Source organism: Giraffa tippelskirchi, chromosome 9 (genome assembly GCF_054371585.1).
Source record: "Giraffa tippelskirchi isolate mGirTip1 chromosome 9, T2T-mGirTip1v1.2.pri, whole genome shotgun sequence".
Taxonomy (NCBI): Eukaryota; Metazoa; Chordata; class Mammalia; order Artiodactyla; family Giraffidae; genus Giraffa; species Giraffa tippelskirchi.
In genome coordinates, this window is record NC_137283.1 from 99,481,297 (window position 1) to 99,496,778 (window position 15,482).

General features: G+C 36.4%; 1 protein-coding gene across 14 annotated transcripts in view; it reads left to right on the forward strand.

The window, feature by feature from the left end:
* The window catches only part of FAM184A (family with sequence similarity 184 member A), a 122,837-nt gene that overhangs the window by 104,710 nt on the left and 2,645 nt on the right, over nt 1-15,482 (forward strand). For 9 of the 14 annotated variants that reach the window (XR_014065788.1, XR_014065791.1, XR_014065790.1 and 6 more), the window contains exons 12-16: nt 831-958; nt 3,144-3,328; nt 3,777-3,923; nt 11,210-11,327; nt 13,464-13,568. Coding sequence is in view for 4 of the 14 variants with exons in the window: in XM_081530897.1 (XP_081387023.1) it covers nt 831-958; nt 3,144-3,328; nt 3,777-3,923; nt 11,210-11,327; nt 13,464-13,568 (683 nt within the window). In the remaining 10 variants the exon portion in view is untranslated. Of the gene's footprint in view, nt 1-830; nt 959-3,143; nt 3,329-3,776; nt 3,924-9,311; nt 9,379-11,209; nt 11,328-13,463; nt 13,569-15,482 lie in introns of all 14 variants that reach the window. The other 5 variants (XR_014065792.1, XR_014065793.1, XR_014065794.1 and 2 more) reach the window with 2 other exon arrangements.

Below are 15,482 nucleotides of genomic sequence, written 5' to 3' on the forward strand. Positions count from 1 at the left end.
CTCCATTTTCTTTCCAATATGACTGCTTGCTCTGTGGGCACTTGCCACACCAAACTTTTATAGTTTGTCTGATAGACCAGGTTCTTTCTGGTTTTGCATATGTTAGACTGTGTTGCTGTGACAATTCCTTAGTGATCCTATCCCCAGTTTCCCTCTCCTGGGAAATCTGGGTTCTTGACACCACCCTGCTCTCATAACCCGTGTGCATGTCTGATACCCCACTTAACTCCTAGACATGATGTTTTTCCCTCTAGCCTGTGCAGTTATAAAAGCAAGGTTATATCTTATTCTCCCCTAGTATAGTACCTGGCATTCAGTATGTGTGGGTTTTACAAAATAATCTCAAATTCAGATAAAAATGATGACTTCCAAATCACCAGGAACATTTACCAGATAGTGCTTAACATCATTGAGGGATATTGTGGAAGAAGTCTTACCTGGGTGGGAAGTTCCCTCCTAAATATATGTTATAGTACTATTCAACTCTAAATTTATTATTCTACTAGTGAGTGAGAAGAGTTGTAAAAATTTCCTTTCTGTTAGCACCTTACTTGCAAACTGAAAGCTTATACAGAAATACCTTGATTCATTTGTGTAGTTGAAAATTTTCTTATCCTCATCAAAGCTAGATGAACCTCTAAATCGATACTTTATGATAGTCTGTAGTATTCTTAAGAGGCATACACAATTCTATGATATTTTAATGGAAATATATGAGTCCTAATTTTAAAAAATAATACTTTGTAAATACTTTGTAACTTTTATAATTTTTATCTAAAACACTAATATTTTAAAAATACACTAAATCTCTTTTTTCCCTTGGATTCCAGCTTCCTTACGCTCTGAACTAAACCAGCAACATGCAGCTGCAATTGATTTGTTAAGGCATAATCATCATCAAGAATTGGCAGCTGCTAAAATGGAATTAGAGCGAAGCATAGACATCAGCAGAAGACAGGTAAAAGAGCATTGTGTTCTGTGATGACCTCTTAAATGTGAACAGATTTGAAAATGTTCACAATTTTATGAAAATCATTTTGTAATAACTAATATTTCACTAGGAATTATTTACTGTCTATATTAAAGAGTTATTTTTAAATAGAAATAGGTAATTTGACTTTAGTGTAATGGTCAGCTTATGACCTTTCAATTGAATATTTTGAATTTTATTTGCATTTTGAATAAACAATGAAATGTGAATAATAGAGAGTGAAAACAGAATACTATAAAACAGCAGTGTCCAGTGGAACTTGCCATGATGAGGGACCTGTTGTTTTAATATGTCTGTCCTAAGGTAGTCACTAGCCAAACATGTCTAGTGTAACCAACGACCTGATTTTTTAATTAGTTCTTATTAATTTATTTAATTGATTTCAGTCAGTTTAAACTTGAATATAAATAGCCATGTCAGATAGTACAGCCATAGAAATAGCAGGTCCTCAGGAAGAAAAAAGATAATTTGTATTTCCATATCACTAGCACAGCTACCGTTCACACTTTAAATTTTTCTCATAAGTACTGTCTTTAATTAGATAGTTTGTATCCTGAATATAGTCTGGATGAAATCAATTTCTAGGCATAGTACAGTGAAGGCCATTCTTTATCAGTTTACTACTAATGACTGGAAGAAACACAAGCTGGAATCAAGATTGCCGGGAGAAATATCAATAACCTCAGATATGCGGATGACACTACTCTTATGGCAGAGAGTGAAGAAGAACTGAAGAGCCTCTTGATGAAGGTGAAAGAGGAGAGTGAAAAAGTTGGCTTAAAGCTCAATGTTCGGAAAACTAAGATCACGGCATCTGGTCCCATCACTTCATGGGAAATAGATGGGGAAACAGTGGAAACAGTGTCAGACTTTATTTTTTTGGGCTCCAGAATCACTGCTGATGGTGATTGCAGCCATGAAATTAAAAGACGCTTACTCCTTGGAAGGAAGGTTATGGCCAACCTAGATAGCATATTTAAAAGCAGAGACATTACTTTGCCAACAAAAGTCCGTCTAGTCAAGGCTATGGTTTTTCCAGTGGTCATGTATGGATGTGAGAGTTGGACGGTGAAGAAAGCTGAGTGCCGAAGAATTGATGCTTTTGAACTGTGGTGTTGGAGAAGACTCTTGAGAGTCCCTTGGACTGCAAGGAGATCCAATCAATCCATCCTAAAAGAGATCAATCCTGGGTGTTCATTGGAATGTATGATGTTGAAGCTGAAACTCCAATACTTTGGGCACCTCATGCAAAGGGTTGACTCATTGGAAAAGACCCTAATGCTGGGTAGGATTGGGGGCGGGAGGAGAAGGGGATGACAGAGGATGAGATGGTTGGATGGCATCACCGACTCGATGGACATGGGTTTGGGTAGACTCCGGGAGTTGGTGATGGACAGAGAGGCCTGGCGTGCTGCAATTCATGGGGTCACAAAGAGTCGGACACGACTGAGCGACTGAACTGAACTGAACTGAACTAATGACTTTCACTTTGTTCTTCAAATATGTTAAATGATCAGCTCAAATTTTTCTTCATTACTAGAAAGCTTTAAATGAACTACTTTATAACCATGGAGGTAAGTTCTGTTCTCTTCAGCTAGACTGCTGCTGGAATTGACAATGTCTAGGTCTGCAGAGTTTGCCGAAAGCAGTGACTTCTAGAAAGATGGAAGGGAGCTTATCTGTCAGACAAGATAACTGCTTGACCAACATGAAGCAGACAAAGTCTTCTAAGCAACAGGACGTGTGTGTTTGGGGATGGTCTTCATTAGAGGCTGGTCCTATTTAAATTAAAGGACAATGGTCCCAGCATTTTACTTCAAGACCACATAACTTTCTGAGTACATAAGAGCCCTGTGTTCTAATCTCAGCTCTGCCACTGATTATAAGTCATCCTTAGACAAATCCTCTCTCTGGTATTGTTTTCTTAATCAGTAAAATGAGGGAGATGTGTTTATATGGTCTTATGAGTCCCCTGTGGCCCTGAAATTACTGAAGCTGAATCTATATAAACACTTCTTTATATATGTGAGAATAGGTTTCCTGGTTTCAGCAGTTTGTTTTTGAAACAATGTCAGATTTATTACATTTGACATTCCAGTATGTCATTTCCTTCCCCTTAAACAGAGAAAGTGAATAGGTATTTATTTTCCAGAGTAAGGAACACATGTGCAGAATAACAGATCTACAAGATGAAGTAAGACACAGAGAGCGTCACATCTCAGACTTGGATAAGGAGGTGCAGCACCTTCATGAAAATATAAATGCCCTGACCAAAGAATTGGAATTTAAGGGGAAAGAAATTCTCAGAATACGAAGTGAATCCAACCAACAGATGAGGTATGCCATTAATTACTGCAGAAGGAATTTGCAGTGTTGCCTCAAAGACTATTGCAATGGTATTTAACAATACATGCCTATCTTCATGACTAGATAGCCTTCCAGTAAGATACTGAAGACCAGTTTTTACTTTGTTGACTATGTTATAATTTGACTGTAGAAGAAGTGTTTATATTTTGAATGATGTATATGCATTTACTAACTTTTCAAATTGTATATAAGTAACTAAAATCTTTAAAAAATGTAATTTAAGAAAGCATTAAAGGAGACAACTTGAACAAGCTAGAAGATTACAGCAAAGTAAGTACTTTACTTTAGACTGTTGCCAATGATTGTCTAATTTTCTGTATATTATATCTAAAAACCATTTCAAATCTGGTAGAATGTAGAAAGTTTTGAAAGCTTGACTTCAGAATAACATTCTCTTAACTAAAAATAAATTAAACAGGTTGCATGAACAAGATTTAAACAAGAGACTGGAAAAAGAGCTGGATGTCATGACAGCAGACCACCTCAGAGAGAAAAATATCATGCGGGCAGATTTTAATAAGACTAACGAGCTACTCAAGGAAGTAAATGCAGCTTTACAAGTGTCGTAAGTCACCTTATGTTAAAGAAAATTCACATGTGGAGAATAAATAAATTGAGGAGCACTGTGTCTCACCTCAGGTTAGCTAGTCTTGAATTGAATTAAGCGATATTTTAAAAAGAAAACTTAATGCCATATTACAGATGGTAATTGCAATGTCATATATTATTTAATTAGAAGAAGGCAGTCGAATGAGTATGTTTAATCAGCTGCTGCTGCTACAATTGTACGAGGACAATACTTGTCCAAAGACTGTCCCTCAGGGATCATGAACTATCATGCCATGGTGAAAACTCAAAGGATATCCATATTGTGACCAGTGGGATTATTATGACCCTATATATATTAATAATACATATTTTGCAAAAATACCAAAATATCTTAAACAAATGTGCCTCTTAGTGGTAGTGATTCCTTGTAAGAACTAGATTAGGAGATATTGGGGATGGAGAAGAGCAAAAAGTTCCGTCTTATTTTGTGTTACTCTGTTTACACATTGCTTGAATTCCTACAACAAGCATTTGATTGTTTTATGATTTTAAAAATCAATAAAGGTAAAATATCACAAAATTACTACTTATACATAGTGGCTCCTATATAGTTAAACCCCAAAGTTCTAATTACTGGTTTATGTTATTGTTGTTTTTTTTTTTTTTAAACTTACTTGCCCCTCTCTTTTTTACACTTATTTATAAACTTCTATAGCCAATGCACCTGGCATTCACTCCATCTCTGTGGCCTAAACTGTGGTCCAATGTAAGTTATCTCAGAAATAATTTATCAGAGCTGCATCATATGGTTTATTCACCTTCAGTCTCTCTTTTTCCAATCAATTAAAAAGGCTTCATTAAAAAATGTAAGTATTTCCACATACTTTGATAAAGTCAAAATAGTGACTTAATTCCATTACCCTCAAAGTCAAACTTTTGGCCCCGGTGTGCCTTCTCCTGCCTCATCCCACAGCCATCCGTGTTCCCTGTCTGCCACTTGGGTGTCAGCCACACTGACCCTCTCAGTTTTCTTCTAAGAGTCTCCTGTGTTGTCCTCTACAGTCTAGAATAACCTTCTATGTCATTCCTACCTATTACCTTCTTCCAATCATCTCTCACTTCCTGCATCTAACCAGTTAAGTCTCATAGTAAATATTGTTACATGTGTACCATATATGCCCAGTTTCACTACAGCTGAAACAGAAAACAGCCCCCCCCCACCCTGACCCCCACCCCTGTCATTGGCATTTACTTCAGTGGCCTCTGAGATAAGGTGCTGTTTCTGATGGACCTACACAGAATCTTCCCATCAGTAGGCACTCAGTGAATATTTTACAAGTAAAAATTTTGAGGATTCCCTATAATATTTACTACTTCATAAAGTTACCATTGAAATGGTAGAGACTGATGAAATAATTTCCTCAGTCAATAGTGGGTTTTGGTGTTTGTGGTTGCTGGAGGTACTTTTTAAATCCTTTTGAAATGCAGTTAAGAGCTCAGATACCTGCCGTGTGAAGAGCTCATATCCTCAGGCATTTTGCAGAAATGAGTTACAGTAAACCCCAGGGCTGGGCTTTCCCTTCCTCTGACCTCTGTGTTATTTATCAGGCAAAGACTGCAAAATCTCCCACTTCATACTCTGAAAAAACATGCTCACAGTAATAATAACCTCTGTCTGTCCCTGTGTCCTGTCTCCTTAGGAATGTTAACTTACAAAGAGTAAAGGTTATATAGTTTTTACTTCGTTCTGTTTTTTATGGTTTTGAACATTATAAATTTTCAGTAGATAGTAAATAATTTAGCTTAATATTCAGTTTTAGTCAAAGAATTAGTATTACTCATAAGTCAAGTATTTTATCTGATTTTCTAGATCTACCATTTTTTTCTGCTTCAACTGGGTCTACACTAAACCAACCATATTTCTTTTTTCACCTGCTATCATCATGAAATTAGCCTCTAGTTTTAGGTATCTACTCATTTAGTTAAAAACAAACACATACAAATGTATTTAGACCAGCAACGTCTTAACAGATTTTTCTGTAACAACAAAAATGTCCAGTATAGTAGCTGTTAGCCACAAAGAGTATTGAGCACTTCAGACAGTGGCTGGTGAAACCAAGGAACTGAATTTTTAACTTCATTTAATTTTAACTAATATAAATGTTAATAGCCACATATGGGCTAGTGGCTTCCATATTGAAAAGAAGAATTTTAGACAGTTGGATATTTCTGACCCATATCCTCAAATGCAGCCTGCTAGGATCTGCTGAATGGATTTAGACAGGGGTGGAATGCAGGGAGGGTCCATCTTGGTTTAAGGAACTGGGGAGAACAACTTTTGGACTACTTTCAGCCTGTTTCAGAGAACTAAGGGCACCCTATTAAAGTTTCTAGTCAACTGCATGCTGACTTTAAAGCTTCAAAATCAGGAAAGCCCTGTGGATTCTCGGCAGTGGGTGTAGTGGAGGGACCACCTGCAAGGTTGCAACTGTGAGCTGAGGGGCCTCTGGAGCAGCTGGACATTTCTTGTTTCTGTTCTTGTCCCAAGCCCTTCTTTGGACTCCAGGAAAATGAAATGGGACAGAAATTTAAAGGAGGGCACCTAGGGAACTTTGTAGAAATGGTGATAAGACTTCTGTATCTGTTACAAATGATTAACAGCAATCTTCTCTAGTGCTGGGTGTTAAAGCCTACTTAGGTTTTTAGATATTCTATAGAAATTGTTTTATTTTTTTGAATGGTGTAGTATCTTAGTAAAAACATTGTATCTAAGAAATATGTCATGGTTTTTGTTTTAGAAACAAATGAGAGAATGGGCTGTTTTTTAAAGAATTGTGTTTGAGCTAAATGTAAATATACACAGAACTTGGAGTCATGGCAGATCTATATTATGCAAAAAAGGTGATTTGCCTCAGAGATGATTATTGTTTAGGTTATTTTACCTTAACTTCTCACTATACTGAGGGCTTCCCAGGTGGCGCTAGTGGTAAAGAACCCTCCTGCCAATGCAGGAGACATAAGAGGCACAGGTCCTATCCCTGGGTTGGGAAAATTCCCTGAAGGAGGGCATGGCAAACCTTTCCAGTATTTTTGCCTGAAAAATCCCATAGACGGAGGAGCCGGGCAGGCTACAGTCCATCGGATCACAAAGAGTTGGACACGACTGAAGCAACTTAGCACTGTACTGAAGGCAAAAGATACTTTCTTCTTGGGGGAAACACTGAGTTTCTGTTCAGTTCAGTCACTCAGTCATGTCCCACTCATTGTGACCCCATGAACTGCAGCACACCAGGCCTCCCAACTCCCAGAGTTTACTCAAACTCATGTCCATTGAGTCGGTGATGCCATCCAACCATCTCATCCTCTTTCGTCCCCTTCTCCTCCTGCCTGCAGTCTTCCCCAGCATCAGGGTCTTTTCAAATGAGTCAGTTCTTTGCATCAGGTAGTCAAAGTATTGGAGTTTCAGCTTCAACATCAGTCCTTCCAATGAACACCCAGGACTGATCTCCTTTAGGATGGACTGGTTGGATCTCCTTGCAGTTCAAGGGACTCTTGAGAGTCTTCTCCAACACCACAGTTCAAAAGCATCAATTCTTTGGCGCTCAGCTTTCTTTATAGTCCAACTCTCACATCCATACATGACTACTGGAAAAACCATAGCCTTGACTAGATGGACCTTTGTTGGCAAAGTAATGTCTCTGCTTTTTAATATGCTGTCTAGGTTGGTCATAACTTTTATTCCAAGGAGCAAGCGTCTTTTAATTTCATGGCTGCAGTCACCATCTGTAGTGATTTTGGAGGCCAAAAAAATAAAGTCTGACACTGTTTCTGTACTTGGACTTTACGTAGGTTTGTGCTGTGTTGTTGTGCTCAGTTGCACCTGACTCTTTGTGACCCCTTGGACTGTAGCCCGCTGGGCTCTTCTATCCATGGGATTCTCCAGGCAAAAATACTGGAGTGGGTTGCCATTTCCTCCTACAGGGATCTTCCCGACCCAGGGATCGAACCTGTTTCTTGCTTCTCCTGCATGGGCAGGCGGATTCTTTACCACTGCATCAATAATCCCTAGTTAAAAAGAAGTTCTCCACCACATTAGAATTGCTTACTCTTTAAAAGTTGTTTGAGTTTTTGATATAATACCCTAATAGTTCATTGTTGTTTGATTTTTAAGTTGCCATAAAGTCATTTTCATAATCTTTGTGAGGTTGGGATGTAGGTGGTTCTATTGTCACAAGGTTAAGTCTGTGCCTGTAATTTTTGTGAAAAGAAAAGTTTAATATTATACTGCTTGAATTACTCTATTTCCTTTCCTTAAGGCTATAGGAGAAAGGTGGTATATTAGAGTTCTTTCATCTTATACAATTAAAATTCTAAAATAGATACGTGACTATTGTCGTTTGGCTCTAAAAGCTCGACTTACTGATTTTTTTTTTTTTTTTGGTCAGTTATTTTAAAAACATAGAAGGACTATCAACTTGGAAAATTTTTATGCAGCTTTTTAAACATTCATATTTTTGGTTAGTGTTGTCCAGGAACCATAGACACTGACCTGTATACTCTCAGAGCGGAAAAAAAAAAAAGGGCATGTATGCCTGGTGACCCTAATTAATAATTTTATATGTTCTACTTCTGTCTGTTTACTCTTTGTATTACTTCTAATGGGAATCTGTATTTTGAGTAAAAGCCTGTATGTACTTGCGTGGTTCCCTCAAGGCAGTGTTTGCTAGGCTTTAATCTTTCCTATAAAGCCTTTGGGAATTTGGTCATTTCTGTTCACCTGTGATACTATTTTCTTAATATTTTTAATTGACTCATTTTAATTAATCAGCTTTTCCTGTTAAATTTTTAACTTTGCAGTTAAACCATTATTACTACTGAAAAATATTTTTCATTATTCTAAATAGAAATAAAGCTATAATTATATAGTTTCTGTGAAAATACAACAATGTTATTTATTAGATCCTGGCTAGCACTGATGCCCAAGGCCTTCCTGAGAGTTGTGAAACAGTGTAATAAGCATTTATGTTATGAAGGCCAGTCAAGATACACAGAACCAAACAGACTTTTGTCCTCATAATCCAAATGATTAAAGGAGAACAAACTAAAAACCATCTCCTGTATTACTAGTTGTTCACCCCTAGTCTTTGGGAAGCAGCTGGCTTAGAGAACTGTGTGGGGCGACTGAAGAGAGGGGAGAGGTTGACGGGCGTTGACTTGAGTGGATATCGCAAGAGTACCAAGTGTGCTCCCCCCATCAGGAGTTTGAAAGACTAGTAATTCATGAAATACGTTTGCAAATTAAATCTTCATCATATTACTTGTTCTCTCCTTTAATGCTTTCTCATTTATGTTTATATGGATGTTTCTTCAATTTAATCAATTATTTTTTCCATTTAATATCCAGGTATCTTTAAAAAAATCTTGGTGCTGTAAAGATATTTTGTGGAGAAGATTAACTGATAATTCTGTAGGTAAAGAATGTTAAAACTAAACAAAAACATACACTGGAATTTAAGTACAGAGACCTTTATTGTGCAGAAAAGTGGTTCAGGGATCGGAACTGACTGTTTTAGACTTACTTTACCTTGACTTCTCATTGTACTGGTACAAAAAGATCAACATAATGGTTTAAAATAAGGCTTTAAATTAAGATTTTTTTTTTTAACGACCATTTATTACCAGGTATTTTTGTTCAGTCTCAGGAAACAGCTCAAAAGTCTTGTACCTTATTTTTAACTGATAAAGTACTCCAGTGACACCTTGTGGCTACTCTGGTGTGAAACACAAATGCCTTTTCCCCTGTTTCTCAAGCTTCTCAAAACCATTGCCCATAAAATATATAAACCTTTGCCAATACAATGCCACATCATGATAAAATGCAAGGTTACTGTATATGAGCTCAGTGACGTGTCACAGCAGAAGAGAAGTGAAATTAGTGAAACTAGCCTCACATTGGACTGACCAAGTCCCAGTGGATCCTGAGATAGTTGCTCCCTAGCTCCACACTTCTCCCCCTCATACTTCCCTACTTCCCAGAGTGGAACTTTAGCAACGGGGCTGGGTAGGGAGCCAAAAATGTTATCTGCAAGTCTTTGACTTGAGCTGAGTTAATGGAGTTTACTGAAAGTACTAAAACGCACAGGTTCTGGTACCCCTCTGGTATTGTGTGTGTGTGGGGGGGTGGGGGGTGGGATGGCTTATCAAATCCTGGAGGATAGATCACCTAAAAGTTTTCTCAATGTTGAATGAATAAACCTTTCTGTGAATCTTCATTAACTGTAATTTTATTGAGCTTAAGTTTATTCTTTATATTTTGAAAACAAGTTTTAAAATTGTTCTAATTATTTGAATAGTCTAAAATTCAGAGTGCTTTTTTTCAGACTAAGCTAGCAGTTTCTGTTTGCATCCGCTTCACTGTGCCCTGTCCTATATCCTTAGACTCTGCAGGGTCTGTGGCACCTCTACTCATAGAAGTGACCTCTGTTCTAGAATCTTGAGTGGCATTTAGTTCTGTTACCTTCTCATTTCCTTCAGGGCAAGATGAACACGCCCAGAAGGAATATAATTCTTTTTATCCAATGAACCATTTTTTTTCCAGTTTATATGTACCAGCTGATACATGGAATTTGTAAGCTGCATTTCCCATAAACCAGGAAAGAATGATGTCATATGTGTGTATGCTTTGTTCCCCTTTCCTCTGTATCTTCTGTCCTTTTCATGTATGTTACCAAACCTTATGTCATCACACAATATTGTATGTGTGGTAAATTCTCTCAATAGTAAGTCTGCATGTCCAGCATTGAGCCAGCATTGCTAGGTTAGTATTATTCAGTATATTATTTCTTCTACAGCACATACTTCACCTTATTCCCATGTACACTTAAATAACTTAAAAATGAGTGAATTCTTCAAAAGTAATCTTCAAAGTCTCTAATAACACCATCTACCCTTAAAGAGCCTTTAATAACACTACCTCTCTTTTTTTTAACTTTTCATTTTGTATAGGGGTATAGCCAATTAACAATGTTATGATAGTTTCAGGAGAACAGTGAAGGGACTCAGCCATACTTATACATGTATTCATTCTCCCCTAAACTCCCCTCCCCATCCAGGCTGTCACATAACATTGAACAGAGTTCCATGAAATAACACTAACTCTTGAGGTAGTCATGCTTACAAGTTTTAGCAAAAACATTTGACTATGTAAATTTTGCGTGTTCAGCTGGACTAATTTGAAAAATATAGGCACTACAAAATAATGTCTGCATCATGTCAATGAACTAAGGGTTTTCTTGTTTTTAGACTAGAAGAGATGGAAGAAAAATATCTAATGAGAGAATCAAAACCAGAAGATATACAGATGATTGCAGAATTAAAAGCCATGCTTACAGAAAGAGACCAGGTCATAAAGAAGCTAATGGTAAATTGTTTTGGTTTTGCAAAGTAGGGGGTTATGGTGTAACTATGTTAATAATTAATAGACTGTTGAATGGGGAAATATTTTTAATGCTAAACAAAAGTTGAAAAAGTACAAAATATGTATTATAGTTGAACATTTGTTAAAATGTTTATGAACAAGTATAAATACAGTTTTAAAATTTAAACTTGGTATTAGGGCAAGGAGATTGTTTTCTCAGTAATTGTTTTAAAAAAAATGCTTTTTAATACATATTGAATATTCAGTAATATGTCATTGCCAGTGTAGTTAATAAACTGTTGAAGTGTGTGTGTGTATTGTACATGTAGAATTAGAATTGGATAGGAAAGAACACTCAACACATACATGCATTAGCCTGCACTGTGTACTTCCAATTAGTCATGTTAACTTCCTAAAGTGTATTCCACCAAAACCTGATCCAAAGACATACTTCATGGAAAAAGGATTCCATTTTCTTAAGGTTTCCCTAAGAAAAGCTACTGGCTCTCTGTTGAGAGTCTCAATGCACACTGAGGTGTTAGGGGCTCTGAGAAGTCCATCAGGGAAGAAAATAAAGATTTAACAATAAATATACTGCCTTCATTAGAGTCATTATTCTTCAAGAATAAAAATACACAAATGTTTTAAAATTCATAAAACATTTCAGAATCTTCTAAAATTATATGACCTGATCAGTAAGTAAAATATTGCTTTTTACTGCCACTGACAAATAAAAATCAGAGTAAAACTAGAAATAGAATGCTAACCATTCTATTTGCTCATTGATCTCTTCATAACAGCTTTGGATATTAGCATGCAAAGAGAGTCTAAGAGCATTTATTTTTGAAGTCCTTGTTCCTTAATGTGTTTCTTGAAGCATTTAGGAAAGCCATCCTGTTTCATGGTATTAGAAGTTCCTGCCAAAAGGAACAGGTAGTTGACTGGGGTTCATAGATGGAACCCAGGAGCTACTTCATCCTACTAAACACTCATTTTCCCAAGCTTTGTGAACATGAGCACATGCATCATAGCTTGCTCTGATAGCAGTAGATTCATGAAAAATTATCTTATATTCCATCTATGAAATCAGCAAATGTATTACTATTTTTTATCTGTGGTAGAAATAGCTGTTGATTTTCCAGTTCTAGCCACAGGGTAGTGCACGGTCTTTTCACTGCTCCCTGATTGTATGAACTGTGAGGCATGTGGGCTGAGATGAATGATGCAAATTATAGTCAGTGGTAACTAGAAGGGGGCTGAATAATCTAGTTCTACTAGAGCATAGCCCTGCCTTTCACAACACAGTGATCCATTTACTTATGTGTTTACTTCCTACAGTCTGATTGTAGGAAGCACTTGTTGGTGAAACGAAAGGCAAAGGGCTTATCTCTGTATGGACCATTCACTTTTTCTCTATTCTGTGGTTACCATTGCTGAGATATATTGATGTCTCAGAGCAGACAGAGAAAGCAATGGCACCCCACTCCAGTACTCTTGCCTGGAGAATCCCGTGGACAGAGGAGCCTGGTAGGCTGCAGTCCGTGGGATTGCGAAGAGTCGGGACACGACTGAGCGACTTCGCTTTCACTTTTCACTTTCATGCATTGGAGAAGAAAATGGCAACCGACTCCTGTGTTCTTGCCTGGGGAGTCCCAGGGATGGAGGAGCCTGATGGGCTGCCGTCTATGGGGTCGCACAGAGTCTGACACGACTGAAGCGACTTAGCAGCAGCAGAGAGCAGATTAGGACTCACAAATAATGATACGCCATAGTGTCATCTTCATCTACAGAAACAACTCAGCCATGCACACAGCTCCATGAATACAAGTTAAGCCTAATCAAAACACACAGCCCTCTGGAAAAGAGATGGGCCAAATAGAGTGTTTAGCTCTACCCTTGGAGGGAAGAGGTATGAAAGGGTAGAGAGGAGTCCCAGAGCATAAGGTTTTAAAGGTGTTGAGAACTCACCAACCAGCCGACTTTAAGACCCTGGCAATTAGGTCTAGAAATCTTTGAATAATGTATATAAATTTTCATTCAGGTTTTGTATTAAATTTTGAATGAAATGGCATTTATACAGTTAAGATTTAAATAGTCAATAGAAAATGTTTAAGAAATGTTTGTAATTCTTTTGCATAGGAGGATAATAAATTTTATCAGCTGGAATTAGTCAATCGAGAAACTAACTTCAACAAAGTGTTTAACTCAAATCCTACAGTTGGTGTTATTAATCCACTGATGAAGGTATGTGCTGTAAACATTGTAAAATAGGAATGTGGTTTAAAACTTGATTAAAATTTTTGTAAAATATTTAGAGCAGCATAGGATAAAGCTTCCAAAAAGTGTTTCCTTAAATTTAATAATCTAGGACTAAATCTATGAATTCTTTGTGTACTAATTTTCAGAATGAGATGCTAATAATATTCATTTATTTGCTGAGAATTCATATTCCTTGAAACAATGTTTTGTTAACATTGTAAAACCTTGGTTATACCATTTCATTTTTCATATCTCTTTTTTTAAAAAAAGCTAACTTCTGAGTCTTTTCAAGATAATTTCCGTCATTTCCTTAGTGTTCACTGTCCTCTGGGGAATCTTGAAAAGTACTCCAAGCACTGTATCCCCAACAGCTCTCCCTGCCACCATAATGGGCCTTGGGTTGGACATGTGTTTTGTTACCTAGTCATCTTCAGAGAATGGCCTTATTACCTTTTTTGACAATTAAAATTGAAAATGACCTGTTTAACATTATGTTGCTGTCTTAGGACAGATAGAAGAGCCTTGTAGACAAATGAAATGGACATGGCTAAGCCTTGTACCTCTTGGTGCCCCAGCCGACTCTGGCTCCTGTCATAGTGCTGTAGGTATAGTGGGTATTTAGTAAATATTTGTTCAGTAGCAAAAGGTCATCATATTTTCTTAGAAGCTAGAACAAATCACTCTAGTGAATAAAGCAAGTAATAAAAAATAGTTAAGTATGTTGGCTTTATAGAGATTACATATCTTTTAGCATAAATCAGTAGTAGAAATAAAAATGCCAGTGCTAAAGCTATTTTTTTTTTTTCCAATTCAGATTTCATTAATTTCCACATCATACCTAATTTCTCTTAGGCCCTTAGCCAGAAAAACTTCTGCTTTCCAAGCTCATAAAACTTCTGATAAGAAGATGGGATCTATCCTTCCTTCACAAGTTAAACTGCTCCAAACTTTAAACTGTTTTCTAAAATGACTTAAATGATTTGTAAAATGGAATGGCATATAGAGCCTTCTCAAAAAAAAATTGGTGAATGAATGAATATAGTTAGTTTCAGTTTTTAAATTCATTATTTAGGGTGACATAAGCTTTTAATTAAAAAGCTAGGTTATGAGACTTGTTAAAACAAGATTAGAAATATTTTATTTTTACTTAGTTTATTAGAATTACATTTTTAGTCACAAAATCATTATTGTAGAATGTTGCCAATGATACTTTTGATTTCTTAAAATAAAAAACTTTAGTTTTGATTATGCCCTCTTATGACTAGAACAAGAAAATGCCAAAGATACATCTTCATAAATTTTGACTCCTAATAGTGCTCAGTTTTTACAAATAATTCTGGAGACAGTATCACCCTTTATTTTTGCAATTATGCTGAAATAGACTTCTTTCCTGGGACTTTATAATTCACAGAAAATGACATAGAAGACAATGTCTAGATAATGAGATCATTATACATAAGAAAAAGGAACATCTTGTCTACTGTCTTTTTTAAAATTCTGGAGTCATCTTACAAAAAAATTATTTCATACATTTAATTAGCACACTTTTAGTCAGTAAAAGATGGGAATATTCAAAATATCATACATGTTAATTTTTATTCCACATAGCAAGATGATGTTCATTGATTCTACAAACAAATAGAGCTTAAAGCTAATGATTTGAAAGCCAATAGATTTTAATAATCTGCAGTTATATTGCTATTTTCATCTGTCAATTTTAAAGACCAGTTAAAAGATTACACTGGTAACTTTTGTTTTATAACTTTTAAATTTCTGAAAAGATGGTGAGCTAATTATGATACTATCAGTGAATTGGTAAATGAGACTTAAGTATACAGATTTCATTTTCCCTCTTCAGAGAGAGGGTATAGTGAATTTAAAACCAAATTATTTCTCTAG